The sequence below is a fragment of the Humulus lupulus genome, chromosome 3 (genome assembly GCF_963169125.1).
Source record: "Humulus lupulus chromosome 3, drHumLupu1.1, whole genome shotgun sequence".
In the NCBI taxonomy this organism is placed as follows: Eukaryota; Viridiplantae; Streptophyta; class Magnoliopsida; order Rosales; family Cannabaceae; genus Humulus; species Humulus lupulus.
In genome coordinates, this window is record NC_084795.1 from 24166279 (window position 1) to 24184907 (window position 18629).

The following is an 18629-nucleotide window of genomic DNA, read 5'->3' on the forward strand; positions in this document are numbered from 1 at the left end:
GCCTCAGTTATATTAGAACATATTTAATATTCATATTGTGTTTGCAAGAGACGGTTGATACTTGGTGTGATCTGAAGAAGTGGAGAAGATGTTCTTTGCTTTTCATTGCGACGATTTTGACAGTAACAATAATACCGTGAAAGGTAATTTATTTGATGTCTGGAATGTTTTTCTGGCCTAAAGTGGAGCATTTAATCTGGAATGCTTCTGATCAATAAGGATTATGGCGTTTTTTTTAGGAAATAATTGCAAGTAATATGAAGGGGGTGTTAGTTTAGCTACTATGGTAACAAATAACATTAGGTTCTTGTACGAACTGATTAGCAAAGGAAAAGTACTTGAACAAGATCAACTCCTTACATGACTAATAGGTAGTCTGTCATTAATGAATCAATATTGTTTTGTTATATGTTTTGCTGTTTTTATTGCAAGGTTTTCTCGGAGGTTTTACTCCTTTTTGGTCTTAATATTTTTCATTTTCTTTTCTTTTCTTTTCTAACATTTAGCTAACTGATCATTGACTTTAGGCAGGCCCTTGTAAATTACTTAAATAAGTCATGGGTGATGGAGTCATATTGTCACAATTTCTTCTTAAATTTTTTCTTTTTCAAGCATTAGGTATCTGCCCCTCTGAATAGGGAAGTGGTATTTACCTTGATTGGAGTAGGTATGATATTTGTTCTCTCTTCTATGACAGCCGTGCCTCAATTTTGGTGATTCTTTTGGTAATTTAGGGATCAGTAATATCACCTCCCTGTATAAGAGTGTGAGATGTTCTTTGGCTTTGTCCATATCCATTAGTCATCATCTTATTGATAATTATTTTTATTATTTTTTTCTTTCCCTTTTTTCCTATCCTTTTCGTTGGTGGTTGTGAGCAATAAAGCTTTCACGCTAGCCCCAGAATTTTTCATGACATTTGTCTGCAAATGTCACTGCAGTATCAAAGCAAGCAGGTTGAGGAGGTTACCTGCACTGTTCGGAATATATAAAACTTCAATTAGTTGTTCCTTCAGACTCACTAGAGGTACTTTACAAACTTTGGTTTGTTATAATAGGTTAATTAAGATTCTTGTCCATATATCTCTCTCTCTACTTCTCTTTCTCTCTTGTAAATATGATAACAATCCTCAATTTTTAGTTTTGGTATCTGGCAAAGAATATGATTTTGGACAATATTTCGAAAGATGAAATGATCATGTATTCTTTTCTTCTCACTTTAAATATTAGTTAACGTTGGCATAAATGGATGAAATAGACATGGAAAGTTGCTACCTTACCTAATTTTGATATTTGACAACAAAAATAAGTTAAAACATTCAGTTTGGAATTTGGGCTTAAGGTGTATGTTGAAGTTGGTAAAACTAGCATGTGTACATAAGATTGGAAGTCATCTATGTGTTGCTACAGTTGACTGGAAAGTGTATATTAAAATTCCATTGACTATTCCCTGTATCCAAATTGTCTCACCAGATGGAATTCAGGTTCCCATAATTATGTACTTTATAAATACTGTAGGATTCATCATTCATGTTTGATAGAATAGTTAATTTCTACGGGTTATTGCCTTATTACTGTTGAATCTACCAATTAGTAGCCTTATATAAGAATATGGTTGTCGGTTAATTTGCATGAAGAGCTTAAGATTTTATGTCAGTACTTGAAATTTTAATGTGTGGCATAATCGTAAATGTTGGGAGGGAATGATTGTGTGGTGTTGTGTCTGTTTTTTCTTCTTTGCATATTTGCTTACATTTGGTACGATTGTATTATAGGCGGCATGGCTGGAGGAATGGGTAGATTATATATAAAGTGTGACACTTCCCATTCGCTTACCATGTTAGCAAATGACAAACCTGTACTGTACTGGTGGTGCTGTAGTAATATATGCTTTGAAAATCATCGCACAGGTACAATTTCTAACAAGCCCTGCGCCTTGCAGGCGAGTTGATATGTTTTCAACCTCACTAACTTATCACCCTCTTATCTTATGGCTATCATAGTAGAATGGAACAATTTATTTATTTTTTATTCAACCCACAATTGTTCTGGTTATATGGCCAATCAACGGTTATTCACTTGCAAGGGAATCGCATATTTTTTTTTTGTACTTATTTTGTATAGATTCTGTAAATATAAATGTGAAAAGTAATAATGAAATTAATACCACTTGGGGAATCGTTGAGGTATGGCTATGGGGGTGGCTTGCAGGGTTTGCAGGGTCTCGTACCAATCAATGATTAGACTAATTCGGTAGTTTTCAATTTTTTTAGTTTTTGTTTTTACAAGTTATTATTATTTTTTTAATAATACATCAAATTTGTAATGATACGTGCAACCAAACCTTACACATCACTGTCAAAATTAATCGGGGTAACAATAAATAGGCCTCTGGTGGATTTACTTTTACTATGTTTTCATGAGTTTGGTTGGATTTTCAATATATTTGAGTTTTTGACTATAGAAAGATTTTGAGGGGAAGTTGGGGGCTGGTTGGCCCAATTTCACTATGAAAGCTCTTTTGAGAACTGGTTGGGTTAATTAACAAAAAATGCTTATTGGTAAAATTAGCTGTTCCCAAGGTAGTTCATAGGAGTAGTTTTTGGTAGAATTGTTTTTTTCTAAGGCATAAGCTGAAAGCCAGAGTGAGCCAACCAGCCCCATAATCTTTGGTGGCTTCTTGAGAAATAGTTTTGAGAACCCATAATCTTGGTGGCTTCTTAAGAAATGGCTTTTGAGAAGTCCAAATCTAAAAGCAAGTCTGTTTACATTGCCTTTTTAAAGAACCTTGGTAACAAAGTGGGTAAATGATAGAAGAGGGTAAATGAAACTTTTTTTTTTTTTTGAAAAAAAAAAGAAAAAAAATGAAAGAAGAAAAAACAGAAGACACGATCCCGCTTTTACATGTGTGGTTGATTTAGAATTTAAGCTGTATTCAGCTACGCTCCAACGGTGGTGCCATGAGTAATGAGTGTCATTTACGACAAATGTTTGGTTGTGTATTAAATATACTTTGAGAATTCTTATCTTAAGGCCCGATGCAAAATCATCCTTGTCCCCTTAAAAAATAACATTGTCATAATGAAACCTTATTCCTACTTATTTTATTTCCTTTTTCTTGGAATTCTACCCATTTTTTTGTTTTTTTCTTTCTTTAAAAAATAAAAGAAAATGAAATTACACCACAAATACTATTTTATTTTTAAAATTATTTAAATGAAAGCCAAAAAGATAAAATTGGTTGAAGACGTAAAAAAAATGTCACTAGTACGAAATTATCTAAAAAATAATATCGCTTTAAATAATGGAGCTAATTTTTCTGTTCCAAAACAAGTCAAACAATTTTAATTTGTAACTTAGTATTCATAGTTAGATTGTGTATGCTATTGTTTATTCTGCATAATGCACAGGAAATAGAAAAATGTTAAATTTTACACCATATTCAATTTTTATTCCAACGCATTGTACTAGTTTAAGTACTTGTATTTAATAACTGTGTACAACAATGTCTAATTGATTATTGGTCAACTTTTGAAGAGCAATAATTGAGCATTAGAATATGCATATAATTAATTAACAATATCATATAGCACGCTTAAATTTCATGCGACATGGGTCAATTGCCATATGAGGGAACATGATATTCAGTGTCCCACTAAATATGGCTACATTATTAGTAGTGGGAAATTTAACCAAATACCTATCATAATACCCTGTATTTTAAAATTATGCCTAAATTACAAATCATTGCAATCCAAATTAAAAATATGACAAAAATATCCCTTTCATAATTTCCTCTCATTCTTACTCGAGGACACTCTCTCATGGAAATATGCCATGATGGCTGTCAACCTTGGCCACCAAACTCAACACACCATCGACCAAGGTAAACCATGAACCCAAGTCGATGTCACCATGGAAGCACTCATCCACTATTAAGGCTTATACTTAATCAATCAATTTATTTATTATATATTTTAAAAAAATTTGAAATCTAAAATTTAAACCTACAAAAATATTCACTTGAGATACTAATTATATATTTTGAACAATTCTATGTATAATTTTTTGACTTTTTTTTTGTGATTTCTTTTTCAGAATTAGAAATTTTGAAATAGCATAATTTCGATAAAAAATATCAATGCCAATTCAAGGCTGATTCGAAAATTGCATAAAAAATATACTAATTAATGGTGGTATTGGATTCCTAAGGAAGTATTTTCATCTAGTAGGCATTGTTTTGCATCTAGTAGGTATCAAATTACATGAAAAATATACTAACTGATGGTAACATTACATTTCCAATAAGTAACATTGTTTTGCATCAAATTGCATGAAAAATATACTAATTGATAATACCATCGAATTCCCACTCAATTAGTATATTTTTCATGCAATTTTAAACCAACATCAAAGTGGTATTGATTAACATTGAATTTTAACGAAATTTTTTAGATTTTAAATTTTTAAAAAAAACACGAACAAAACTAAAAAAAAAATATACATATAATGATTTAGAATATCTAGTTATATCACATTTTAATTTACAAACAACCAAAGATTAAAAAGCAAAAAAGAAAAAAAATGAAGCATCGACAAAGTGGAGGACGACGAAAGTTGTAGCGGTGTGCTCGAGGTGGTTGTGTTGACGACGGTTGGTGGATGTCGTCGGCAGCGAGTGCAGCTGGGTTGGGAGATATTGGGGTTTTGGGTTTGGCTGAGCTAGAGAGAAGGAAATGAGGAAATTTTTGCAAGGGACAATTTGGTCAAAAATTGAATTTCAAGCATATTTTTTAATTAATTCATTAAATACGAGCCTCTTAGGCCAACTCCAACCATAAATGTTATATATTTTTTTGAATGATACTCAGCAATTTTATTAAACCAAATCGTGCAAAATTACATCAATCAAATTATTTGGAGCCGAAGCTGGCGAATAACTGCAACCAGCATTCAAACATGAGGCTCGAGCCAAATGGTGAGCAACACGGTTAGCGGATCGCTTAATAAAACATAAAGAAACATTATGTAAGCTAGAAACTAGTGTCCTGCACTCATCAATACAGAAACCAAACGTAGAGTGCATTTTTACTGAACTTCTGCAGGCCTGGACTGTGACTAAACTATCTGTCTCCACCACTACATTGGTAAGATCAGTAGCTTTTATCCAACTTAGAACCTCCCTTACTCCAATCGCCTCAGCAAGAGTAGGGTCAATACTTCCAACTTTACTAGCTGTGTGAGCACTAATAAGAGTGGTAGATGCATCCCTAACCACCCAGCCATAGCCAAACTTGTTGAGATCAGGAAAGACAACTGCATCGACGTTGATTTTGATCTTGTTTTCCCCTGGTGCGGACCAATGCTCAGCCCCTTCCCCGGAATGAAGTAGAAACAAAGATGGGATGAAAGTTTTCTCCTGAGCAGTTCTCCATTGATCAAAAGTACCTCTAGCCAACGTGATTACTTCTTTGACAGACCTACTTGTATTCTTCCAAACTTTCTCATTTCTAACCTGCCATAGTGCCCAGCTCACCATAACCGCCCTATGTTTCATATCGTCCCCCCAAGCTTTAAAACGGTCTTGTAACCATCCACCAAAAGAGTTGTCCCCGATGGCAACGGCTGGTATACCAGCAAACCTCCAGCAAGCCATGGCGAAAGAGCAGCCCACCAAACAGTGGGGAATGGTTTCCACAGAGCGTAGACATCTTGGGCAGAGAGTACAGGGGAGGGTGATCTTACGATGGCCAAGTTGGAACCGAGTTGGGAGGCAATTTGAAACAGCCCTCCAGATAAAATCCTTCGCTTTAGGAGGAATTTTTAGGTTCCATAAATCCCTCCAAAAACCAGAGTTGTTGTCTCTAGGAACCACCCCTTTCAATTCTTGAGTAAGACGATAGGCACTCTTTACTGAGTAGATTCCCGAATGCTCACCCTTCCATTGCCAACAATCTTCCATGACAGAATCAAACAAGGGAATATTCATAATTAAGTTTTGGTCACGTAACGAAAACATGTCCTTGATCACATCTTCATCCCACGCTTTTACCTCAGAGTGCATCAGACTATTTACAAACTTCCCCTGTAACCCTGGATGGACAGACAGAACAAAAGGTTGAACACGATCCGGAAGCCAAGGGTCACCCAGAATACTAATATTTGCACCTGAACCAACAGCCATTGAGCCACCCTTCCGAATCAATTACTGAGCTTCAAGGATACTTCTCCAGATGAAACTAGGATTATTCCCTAATTCCGCTCCAAGGAAGGATCCCTTAGGATAGTAACGAGCTTTAAACACACAGCTGACCAACGAATCTTTACGAACGTGGAGTCGCCACCCTTGCTTTCCTAAGAGAGCAATATTGAAATCATGCAGCCGTCGAAAACCAAGACCACCAAATTTTTTTGGTTCACATAAGCGCTCCCATCTCATCCAATTTATTCCCCTACTTTGCTTGGAGTTAGCCTTCCAGTAATAATTACACATTAGTTGCTCTAGCTCATGGCACATTCCTTTAGGCAGCAAAAAAACACTCATAGCGTAATTCGGAATCGCTTGAGCTACTGTTTTTATTAGAATTTCTTTCCCTGCCCGAGAGAGATATCTCCCATTCCAATTTTCTATTCTTTTTCTCAGTTTATCCTTGAGAAAACCAAGCACGGCAGATTTAGAACGACTCATCGTGTTAGGCAAACCCAAGTAAAGACAATGAACATCGGCCTCCGTCATGCCCAAGATGGAACATAGCCGAACCTTAACATCCTCCTTGGTGTTTTTGCTGAAAAAAATAGAAGATTTAGAGAGGTTGATCTTTTGGCCTGAGGCACCTTCAAAGCACTTGAGGAGGTTTAAGACTTGAATAGCTTCCTCGTCCAACGCACGACAATACAAATAGCTATCATCTGCGAAAAACATATGAGATATACTGGGCGCACCTCTAGCAACACGACACCCATGTATCAATTGTCTATGAACAAAATTATTAATAAGAGCAGATAAACCTTCGGCACAAAGAATAAATAAATAGGGGGATAATGGATCCCCTTGTCGAATCCCTCGAGTAGGGATAATGGGACCCATTGAGCACCCTCCTGCTTGAATCCAATATTTCACAGATGTAACCGAAACCATAATGAGTTGGACCCACCAACGATCAAATCCCAATTTCAATAGCATAGCTTCCAAAAAAGTCCACTCAATTCTATCATAGGCCTTACTCATGTCGAGCTTCAACGCCATCTGACCAACTTTTCCAGTATTCTTTCTTTTGAGGTAGTGCATGATCTCAAACGAGACCATAATATTGTCTGTGATCAAACGGCCCGGGATAAATGCACTTTAAGAATCTGAGACAATGGTATGCAGCACCCTCTTTAATCTATTTGCAAGGACTTTAGAGATGATATTAAAAACCACATTGCAGAGAGAAATAGGCCTCAAATCTCCCATAGTAACCGGGGTCTTTTTCTTAGGGATCAAAACCAAATTTGTATCATTTAAGCCACTAGGGACTTCGGCTGTTTGGAAGAAACGTTGCACTAGTGAAACAATATCCATACGTACCATAGACCAACACTTTTGAAAGAAACCAAGGGTCATCCCATCTGGGCCAGGGGACTTATCCGGGTGCATCTGAAACAGAGAGAGACGAACCTCCTCCTCAGAAACTGGGCTCAATAGTTCTGTATTCATTTCTGTGGTAACAGAACGCTCTATACAATTCATAATGTCAGAGCTATCGGTTGCAGAGGCAGAAAACAAGGTAGTGAAATAACGGACCATAAGATCTTTTAATCCCAAATCCCAATCCAACCAGCGACCATGTTCGTCTTGTAACTGATGAATTGTGTTGTGTTTTTTCCTAGTACTCGCAGAGGCATGAAAGTACTTACTATTGTGATCTCCTTCCTTAAGCCATAGCTGTTTGGATCTTTGTTTCCAGAAGACTTCACGTTTGGTCAAAATCTCAAAGAAATCTTTTTCAGTCTCTGCATATTGCCTCAAGCCATCTTCACCCTTCCTTCCTTTAAGGCGATTCAATTTAGACTTGCAACTAGCAATTTGAATGGTGAATTTTCCAGTAACTTCCTTCCCCTAGGCAGCAAGGATTTCACTACAATGGTGAATTTTTCCTTGAATACTAGCATCGATAGCCCAGCAATCCTTCACAATTTGGGTACAAACCGGTTCACGTAACCACGCATTATCAAAACGGAAGCTCTTAATGCCTACAAAAGTACAATTTATAACAGGTTCTAACAAGATTGGGCAATGATCCGAAGAAGAGAAATGCAAGTTAGAAAGCCTAGCCGATAAGAATGCATCGACCCAAGACTGAGAAGCTAAGGCTCTATCCAATCGAACCTCTATCCAGCTAGAAGTACCGCGACCTTTTTCCCACGTAAAAGGATAACCATTCAGCTCCAAGTCAATTAAATGGCAGTCCGAAATTACCTGGTTAAAACCTTGGATAAGACTGTGAGGATATGGCCTTCCACCTTATTTGTCATACTGGCTTGTAATATTGTTCATGTCTCCTATAGCAAGCCACGACCATCGAGTATCCTCCGCACACCTTCGTATTAGATGCCAAGTCTGAAACCGTAGGCTTCTCTTGGCTTCTCCATACATTCCTACTAGTTTCCATGGTGGCAAACCAGCAACATGAGTGAGGATAGAGATATGTCTAGAAGAAAAGTCAATTAATTCTGCCTCATCCTTGTCTTTCCACATCATATCCAACCCACCACTGTGACCTTGGGCATCCACCGAAACCAATCCCTCATAACCCAATTTAATTCGGGCCCTCTCCACTAAATCTTTACTACAAATTGTTTCACATAAAAAGATAAATCTGGGCTTCTTTTTGACAACTAAATCCGCAAGGAATTGTAAAGCCCGTGGGTTCCCAAGCCCACGACAATTCCAACTTAGTGTAGTCATAATCCTTGGCGGGCCTGTTCGCCAAGGCCCGCCTTGTTCAAGTTTTTTGACTGATCAGTATCCACGACACCAGTAGCCACCCGTTTCCTTTTTAGTTCCATCACAGTCAAGTTGTGATTCGAAGCCCCAATTGCATTATCCTCTGGGTTGTCCATAATCATAGGGATATTCTCCACGTTTTCCTCCACATAATCAGGACCATGTTTTTTCACAAGAACGGTTTCATGATTCCCACGATCTCCTCCCCTATTCTCATCATTCAAAACTCCCGCTTTAGAGGTCGTCGGCATCCTTCCTGAGTCACCGCCCGATATATCGGATCCCCTTCCCGTAGGACTGCCCCCACTGAGATCAATTGGTTGTTCCACCCTTCCCGACCACAGCCATTGGGAACCAATCAAATTCTTCTGTCGACGAGGTGCAGCCTTCATGAAGATCCCATAAGGTTTCTCAATTTCAGCCAGAGGAATATCAAAAAGCTTCCCACAAAACCGCTCAGAGTGGCCTATAATCCCACAGATAAAACAGAAAGTTGGGACAGACTCATACTTAAAATTTACCCAGAACCAATCACTGCTGTCAACTCTCCGGATCTTCATTCTTCGTTTCAATGGTTGATCAATTTCCACCGTAACTCTGATTTGCAAATACTCACGCCAAACCCCAGAGAAATTGTTAATATCGGATTCAATAAATGTCCCAATATAATTCCCTATACTTTGCACCACAGAGAATGAACGGAACCCATGCTGAACATCAAACAATTGGACCCATAAATCCAGTTTATTGAGTACCACTGTTCTCGGATTATCCCCCACCCTCAGCCGATGGAAGATTAACTGTTTACGTTCATAAGTCCAAGGACTCCCAGCAATAACTCTTTGGATATTGATCTCATGATAAAATTGAAAGAGAAAAAGGTTTTTTCCCAGTTCCTTTACATAGATTCCTTTACCTGGCTTCCACAGAAAGGCCATCATATGTTGCATTTCTTGAACGTCGATGATCCCTGCATTAAGAAAACGACCGACGAGACACCATCGCACATCAAACCCATCGTCTTCCTCCTTTGCCGCCAGTGACAACCCTCCCACTTCCCCATCCTCCAAAACAATACCCGCAAACTCATCCTCCAAACCTTTACTAGTGCTTGACGAACCCATAAGGACAAACAGACAAAACTAGACTTTTCTTACAGAGAGAACAAAAATAACCATGTCAAAAAGACAAGACTTAGATCAAACAATTACTATAAAAAGAGATCAACATAGTTTCTTAGCCAGTATCAATCCATATTCAAAATCACAAACCATTATAAACCTAAACATACCCCTAGGCCAAATCTAGTACACATACAATATTAAAGCTTCTTCGCGGTTAACTATTAGGTAAACGCACACATGATTTCTGATAACAAAGTGGAGTTTTATTTCAATAAAATAAAAAAAAGGAAATTGGCTGAGTCACCATAAATGTTATATTTGGTGTCAAACTAACACAAAAATCTTAAAATTTTAACGCTATATTTTTTTTCATTCCAATCTAACACCAAAATGTACACTAAAAATATATATTCTCTAATAAAATATAATATATTTATTACTATTTTATTTTTTAAAACATATAATTATATTATGTATATATATTTAATAAGTTTTATTATTATTATATTCAAAAAGTAAACAAATAAATTAAATAAAGTTTTGCCGTTATCTACAGTGCCACCTCAAATCTGAGGGGCTACTGTAAATGGTAAGATATAAGCTTCAGATTATAGTGTTGAGTTGGAATAAGATTTGGTATCAAATTTGAGCTTTTAATGTCAGGTTGGAATTTGCTTTAGAGCATACATGCTCAATTTTCTTTTATTATTTTTCATAATTAATTCATTGAATATTAGATAGTATCACATTGAAAGAGTTTATTCTTTTGAGATGCTTTTACACTCAAAATTAAGAAAATTGGTATCCGGTGTAGATTTTATTTTAATGTCATGACTATTGGTTTCAGTTAATGCAAGTGCAAGTAATTAATTAAGTCATTTGGGTTGATAATATAATGGTTATGTCAACCCGAAATAGATTGCTTAATATATATCAAGCACATGCTCCGGAGTTCGATAAATTCTCTCAATCTTTTGGACCTTTCTTTGAAGCCTCCACTAATTTTTTAACTCCTACTTTTATGTTATCAATGTTATAATATCTATTTTCATTCATTTGCCACCTCTCATAATCAAATTTTGTACTCAAAATTTACTGTGAATGTTTAGTATGTGTTTGCTTTTTCATGATATACTTGAATTTTTTTAAGGTATATTATTGTTTGGTGCTTCCTATATGTGAAAGAATAGTTTTGGTATATTATTGCCATTATTGATGTTCAATAAAAAAAACTCATATTTAACCCCAAGAAAATAAATATACATATCTATTATAAGTTGCAGTTCATATTCTTCTCGAGAACAAATTTTGTTCGGCTCAGAATCGTTCAATGATCAAGTGGTTATCAAATCATTTAAAAAAGTTAGAAAGTAAATCAAATCTAAAATTAAGTACATTGAACTAGGTTCGAATTACATAACAAGCTACTGCCTAGAAGCTGGCTAAGTTGGACGGTTTCCAAGCCTTCTGTTTATTGTGTTGAAACTATAAGGCTCAACTAGGAGCTTAGCACAACCTTCCACTGGAACTAGTAATTTCTCGTTTTGTAAATCATTATGAAATCAACCACTAAACCGAGTACTGCAAGATTTTTTTGTATTATAAATTTCAAATTATGAAAAAGACAACAAATTTTGAAAAAAATTTATTGAACTTGTACCTTTAACCTATTTTCAGGAAATAAATAATGTGAAATCCATTTTTTTTTTCACATAATATAAGATGTACAGCAGATTGGAGGAATGCCAGTTTTGAGTCTTCTTATTGACTAGCCCAGGTATTTGGTATGAACCAAGAAAAGCAGCTAGAACTTCCTGGAACATAGGCGCAAAACAATTCGCTTCTGTCGGATTTTCTAGGACTGGTGAAGTGTTGCAAGTGAGCCAGATAAAGGCGACTTCGTTGTAAGCTGTCTGGTGATGGAAACAAACACAAGCCTGGAAAAAGAGACCATGTTGAGCAGCCCTAAGTTGTTGTAGAAACTCATTCATTTTGATGTGAACACAATAGTCTTCCCCAGCACAAAGGTAACCAGAGATAGTTCAATGAAGAAGATGGTGTTGATGAGGGCGCGATCAACCGTCCATCCAAATATTGTAATACCTCCTGGATTGGTTTGCAAATACATCACTGCGTAGCCAATAAAAAAACACAAACTGTGAAGTTCAACACACCAGACAGATTCTTTTGAGACATGTCACAGCATAGTTCATATGAAATTTCTCAAAACTAATATTTGTGCCTTGTGTCTTAAAAATTAAACCAAAACTAGTACACAAGATATATATGGGAAAAGGAAGCTGACATGAACCAGAAGCAAAGATAAGAATCCCTACCGAATGCTTGTCTCCTGTGATATGATGACATATAAGAAACTAGTTGTGTATTAGTTGGCATTGCAACATAATCCATTGACTCCAAATCACTCTCAGAGTAACTTAAATCCAATGAATTCAATGCATGGACAGCTTCCAAGTTTAGCATATTGTTGTTTGAACCTCTATGATGAGATGAATCATTAGAACCGCATGTTACTAACGCATGCCATCTACTTGCAAGTGATGCTATGCCTTGTGCTCTATGGGAAATTCTCGTTGCAGCGTGCAGGCAAACAATAATCCCAACTACCTGGACAATTGAGGAGACCTGGAATTTTTGGGGAGAAATAAACAAGTTAAAAAAGGTCATGCTTCATCTGTTTTTAGAACGCTTGTGCCATCAAGCAAGGCATAAAATGTTAAAAGAAAACTTGTGCCTTTCTAATCTTATGGCATTGAACTTACTGCAAAATCTCCTCCATTAATGAAAGTAACCATTCCACTATACCCTGTGGTTTGGAATAGAGTGACAAATTGACCAGTGGTAACAACAAGGAACTGTAGAACTAGAAAGATCCGAAAGCGATGGCTAATCTTAGATAAATGGTAACGCAGGCGAATGTGCTCCTCTATAAATACCAAAACATCAGATTCCCTTTCCAAGAGCTTCCCATAATCATCAAAGTGGATAGCTTGCAAATTGCATATCAAATGAAACGAAATGCTGGCTGTTAGAGAGATTGTACTCACATAAGTCCAGGACACAACCAATGCTAGTAAAATAGCAGTTGAAACCCACCAAGAACCACGATTTATATAATACACTCGAACAATCTCTCGTGCTGTCTTTAGTATAAAACATGGAAGTGCCCACAAAACAAGCAAGCGTAAGGAGCCCTGTGAAAGTAATAACAGAATCAAATAATGAGAGGACAGAAAAATTAGATCTTTAAATATCTACAACTAATGTCAAGTTTTGGTATAAAAGATTTTGGTTCATACCATTATAGGTGGCAATTCTCGTTCTTATTATATAGACATATAACTGAACAAAATTAGACAAATCCAACATCATATAGAACCAAACCAAGCCCAAATCAAATCGTGTTGTCATACCAAAATATTAATCTTAGGCTCATAAAATAATCATGCATAATGTGTATATAAATAACAAGTGATCGAGAGTAGAGATACACACTTGGTTGTTGGTGATGTTTTGATCCTTACCGAAATCTGCTTAACATAATCCTTTCGAAACCGGAGCATGTGGCCGGTATGGCGGTCGACAAAAAGGAACCTCCGTATGCCATACTTTCGAAAGTTGTGGGAAAGGCAGAGCAAAGAGACGGCGGCGAGACACGCCTGCGTGGCCACGATTTGGAGCTCGAAATTCTTAATCTGATACTTCTCACAGCTCGAACAGTTGGAGAACTCAAGCACAAGGAGCGGAACCAAAACCCCAATTACCAAAAAGGCAGTCCAAGAAAGAGCAAAGCTTAGATAACAAGCCTGATTAAAACCCAGAAACGCCAGAAACTTCTCCAACCCTTCAAGGGCTTCACTCAAATCCTCGTTTTCTCCTTCTCTCTCCTCTTGATTTGGAGTGAGAAGAGGTATTTGGATTGTTTGACTCTCTGTTTTCACACGAGGCTCAGCCATGAGTTATAGCTTAGTTAAGGTCAAGGATTGAATATATGTATATGTTATATATATATATACTTGTATTGAAGCAGAAATGGCTACGACCCAGTTGAGATCTTGAAGCTAGTTTTCGAAACTGGGAGCTGAGAAATGACGGGGGTGGCAAATCAGATCAGCCCACGACGCCATTTTCAAAAACTTTAAGTCTGAACCAAACTGCTATACTCCAGAGTAGAAATCAATGCGATCCAAGAATACTAATATTATTATAATAACATAAAGAAAAGTGTTAACTTGTAGCGGTGAGAACCGAAACAGAGTAAAAAGTTTGAATATTTATGGTCGACCGTTGGATTCATTAGGTGCACGGACATATTATATGATGCGTTACATGTGACCACCTTCTTCTCTTATACACATATACATATTTTTTTTTAATATTATTCTGACATCTTTTTCATATATATAACAAACTTAACTTAACTTCGGGACTTGGCATCTCCTTTGTCATTGATTCTTTCCTCTATTAAAAAATAATCAGCTTAATACAAACAAAACAACTTTTTTCAACTAGCACCATTTTAAAGTAAAGAAAATTATACTAATTTTCATATAAATGTTATAAGATACCTTAATTTATCACATTTTATACTTTTACGTACGGTCAACCACACATACTCCCACCATTTTGTGGGACTGAAATGACCTCTTATTTCTAGCTCTCAAAGTCAAGGTGTTGAGTTCATTCCAAGAGGTGCAAATATTTTTGCCGTTTGAAATGTTAGCCAAAAAAGCTTTGTTTTTTTAAAGTTAGTGGTTTGTGGAATGGCCATCTTCCCTTGTTTGTCAAGCCTACATGGATGACTTGTCAATTCTTATGTAATTGTGATTGTTGTTGAATGAAGTTATTTTTTAATTTTTTTTTTATTTTAAAAAGAAAAAAAGTACTCTATCATATTTTGTGTTAGTAATTTCTTTTAATGTCTACGTAATACTATTAATCAATGTAAACTTGTTTGAATTAATTTCTTACTTATGAGGTTTATTCAACATGTTTTGTGGCATTAGATCTATATAAAAAAAAATTGAGGCCTTATTTTTAAAAAAAAATTCTTTGTTGCCCTTATTTCTCATTACAAGATAATTTTTGACGTCTTATTTTCATCCATTTTTTTGGGCCTTTTTTCTCATGAAAAAATGAAAGAAAAATATGAGACCTTAGGCAAACTAGGCTTTTGCCTAGTGGATGAGCGAACTTATTACTTAGAGAATTGCTAAGGGCATCATTGATGTCCAACATTACGAGAAAATGATATATTGTTATTGGTACAATCTAATATCGGATCCCATATATTTGAATTTAATAAGTATTATGAGATATTGCTAAATAATTATAGAGTGTCACCTCATGTGTTATTGATATCCTTAAAGTGCTAAATAACAACACCCTATTACTTATATATATTGTATTGTAAAAAATATTATGTAAAATTATAATAAAAAAGAAATTGGGAGTTATATAGGTGCAAAAAAGATTGCTATGGTTAACCAAACTCTATCTAATGTTGTTATTTATGTAGTGTACTTGTTATATAATATATATAAGGAAAGACTATTGTATTGACACTATTTTGTTAAAAGTTGATTTTAGAATGTGGATAGTTATTGTAATATTCAACATTTTCATTATACATTTTTTATTATAAATCAGAGTTTTAATACATAAAATGTACAAGTTTACAAATTTAAGAAATAGTAATGGAAAAATAGTGTTTAAAATATCATTTTATGTTTTTAATGAGATTAAAGAGAGAAACTTGAGTAGTTAAGTATTGGACTCAAATGTCATATAATTTTAATTGGGGATTTTTATAAAATTAAGAAAGTTTTGCTAAAGGGCTTATTTGAAAAGAATTTTAGTATTTTGGGTCCAAGTGTAATTTAATAAATAAATAAATTAAAAAAAAGGCTTCAGCCTTTTAACCGAGTCTTTCTCTCTCTCTTCTCATAAAATCTCTCTCTCTCTCTCTCTCTCTCGTGTGCGTGTGTCTGCCCGACCACCAAACGTCCACCGGCGGTCACCAATTATAGCCACGCGCCGGACCGTTGGATTCAGAGGCCTCCGAACTATCGACCATGCGGGAATCTAGAGCTCACTCGCCGATTAAACACCTCAACTGGTTGATTTAAGTTTGGCCACCCCGCGACTTCAAAGTTGCGATTCGGCCACCTCGGGCATCTGTTTGCCGATCCGTCACCACCATCGTGTTCCTCGTGTTGTTGGCTTCAAAACCCAATAACTGGTTCCTACATCTACCATAGTTGGGTGGTGGGCCCACCACGAGCCACCGCGATCCACCGTAGACTGACGGTCGAAACTTAGTGTTCGAGGTTCCGAAGTACGTTTTGAGTTTCAGAAAATCACCGTTTGACTTATTGTGGAACCCGATCATTATGGTATAATTTCTTTGACCTATATTGTAACGCCCTGGTTACCCCAGAACAGTTACGGAGAACGGTGAACCGGAAATTTGACTCGCTACCCGAGTCCTTTGGCTAAAAACGTGATCTAAGTGTTATTATCAGGTTAAGGTGGAAAACCAGTAAAAGGAAAGGGTACATTTCATTAAGTAAATAAACTGCTCATGAGCCTTTTAAAATGTTTACAAGTAGTTCGTATTACAAAAGAGTCGCTACAGTTTCAAATTTACAAACTCCGCCGGCCTAAGCGGCAAAAATAGGGTAAACCCCTAGTCCCTCTGAGAACTCCTTGACCGTGGCGGTCAAGCGGCCCTGTATGTACATTACATCGCCCAAGCTCTCCACTCAAGGCTGGCCAAGCTTTTCCTTTCCTTTACCTGCACCACGTAGCACCCATGAGCCAAGGTCCAGCAAGAAAACACAATAAGATACGGTATAATATCAACAACGATCATAATAATCATCCAGGACTATCAGTCCAAAAAATAGGTGACAATAGCCAAAAGTCACAGTAATGAGCATCGCTCCCTCTAGCCATGTGACGATAGGGTCACCAGAGCTTAATCGATAAGTGTTTCATTCATAAGTTTGTTCAGGACAGGTGCATGGTGATTGGTCACCAACATAACCTTCCTCACGACTCTAGAGTCGAAACTATGGACAACGTCCCTTAGCCACGTGACAAACGGTCACCGGGGTCATATACCTTGGCTATAGTCATCTGGTCGTAGACCAGGCAAGCGCTTGTAAGTTTCTTCGACCTTAGGTCGGTCTCGCATTAATGCCATAGAGCCACTCAATGCGTGATCATCGACTTTAGAGTCGGTCCCTGACTAGTCAGTGTCTTAAACAGGTGATTAGCAATCATTAGCATTTGATATGCAATCCACGTTCACATATAACAAACAACATGCCTCAATATCAAACCATGCATGTCATATACCTGTACAGGGTGCAACTGTGTCCATACACTATTTTCTTACCTCAAGTTCGAGCGAGAAGTATGATAAAGACGACCCCTGAGAACGATCGGTCTTTTAGCTCCTTAGCGGTTACCTAATCACAACCAATTATAACCTCCATTAATGAGAATCCACAATAATAGGGTCTTAACCTAAGCACCATCCTCGGGACCTCGAAACATGCCCACACGGTGAGTAGAATCGATCCCGGGCCTTAAGGATTGAAACCCCAAGTCAAAAACCCTTAAAAACACTCAAAACGGGGGTTGGAAGGAACAGGGAAGCGCTACAGCGCTCAACCCCTAGCGCTACAGTGCTATACTCAGAACCGCCCAAGTGCCAGAAACCCTCCTGAGGAGCGCTATAGTGCCCTAGGGTGGGCGTTGTAGCGCTACCTCCAGCCCAGAACACCCCTGAACCGACCTTCTTCATCTCCTTCGATTCTAACTCGATTCCCAAGCTTCCAAAGCCTATTATTGATGCCAAATGAACCCAAAAACCATCCCAACATACCCCAAACATCACAAGCATGGGAACCCTAGCCAAAACTCCCAACAAAACCCATGAATTCACCCTAGAAAACTCAGCTGCAAAACAAAACTAAAACAGAGCAAACCAGAGAAACTATGGTTAGAAACTTACCCAAAGCTTGGCTTATGAAGCTCTTCAATAGTGGAACACACTCCCAAACTCCCAAGGCTTGCTTCCCAAGCTAGAATCCTCAAAGTTGGCTCAAAAACCACAAAGAACAGAGAGAAAAAGAAGGTACGGGAGAACTCTCAAAGATACTCTGTTTTTCCATCACCTTTTCAGCTAAATAAGGTTATATCTATTCTAGGGGTGAAATGACCATTTTACCCCTAGGTCAATTAATGGTTTCTAAAGACTCCCAAGGGCATTTTTGGTACTTTCTTCCTAACTCGTTAATCATAATTAACGCTCTCCAATTCCCGCTATTCCCAATAATCTCAAACACCAATAATTCACATCCCGTTACCCTTTATTTCCTGGTAACGCTCTAATCATCAAAATCACCCCGAGACTCATCCCAAGTCCCGACACTTAAACCCGCTGTGATTAAACCGCTAATCAATAATCTACGATCGTCTCATGT

The 18629-nt window shown here is 37.0% G+C and overlaps 1 protein-coding gene across 1 annotated transcript; it reads right to left on the bottom strand.

The window, feature by feature from the left end:
- Positions 1-11472: 11472 nt before the first annotated feature.
- On the bottom strand, positions 11473-14334 carry LOC133822336 (uncharacterized). The gene is made up of 4 exons (XM_062254626.1): positions 13659-14334; positions 12897-13328; positions 12450-12759; positions 11473-12243 (listed from the first exon to the last, which is right to left on the bottom strand). The coding sequence occupies exons 1-4, from the start codon at positions 14088-14090 to the stop codon at positions 12101-12103; spliced, it is 1317 nt and encodes a 438-aa protein (XP_062110610.1). The 5' UTR covers positions 14091-14334; the 3' UTR covers positions 11473-12100.
- Between the last annotated feature and the right edge of the window lie 4295 nt (positions 14335-18629).

Coding starts and splice junctions, on each gene's coding strand:
- LOC133822336 (XM_062254626.1), bottom strand. CDS start 14,090: ATGGCTGAGCCTCGTGTGAAAACAGAGAGTCAAACAATCCAAATACCT. Junction 13,329..13,658: donor ATTATGTTAAGCAGATTTCG/GTAAGGATCAAA, acceptor TTACTTTCACAG/GGCTCCTTACGCTTGCTTGT. Junction 12,244..12,449: donor TCACAGGAGACAAGCATTCG/GTAGGGATTCTT, acceptor TTGGCTACGCAG/TGATGTATTTGCAAACCAAT.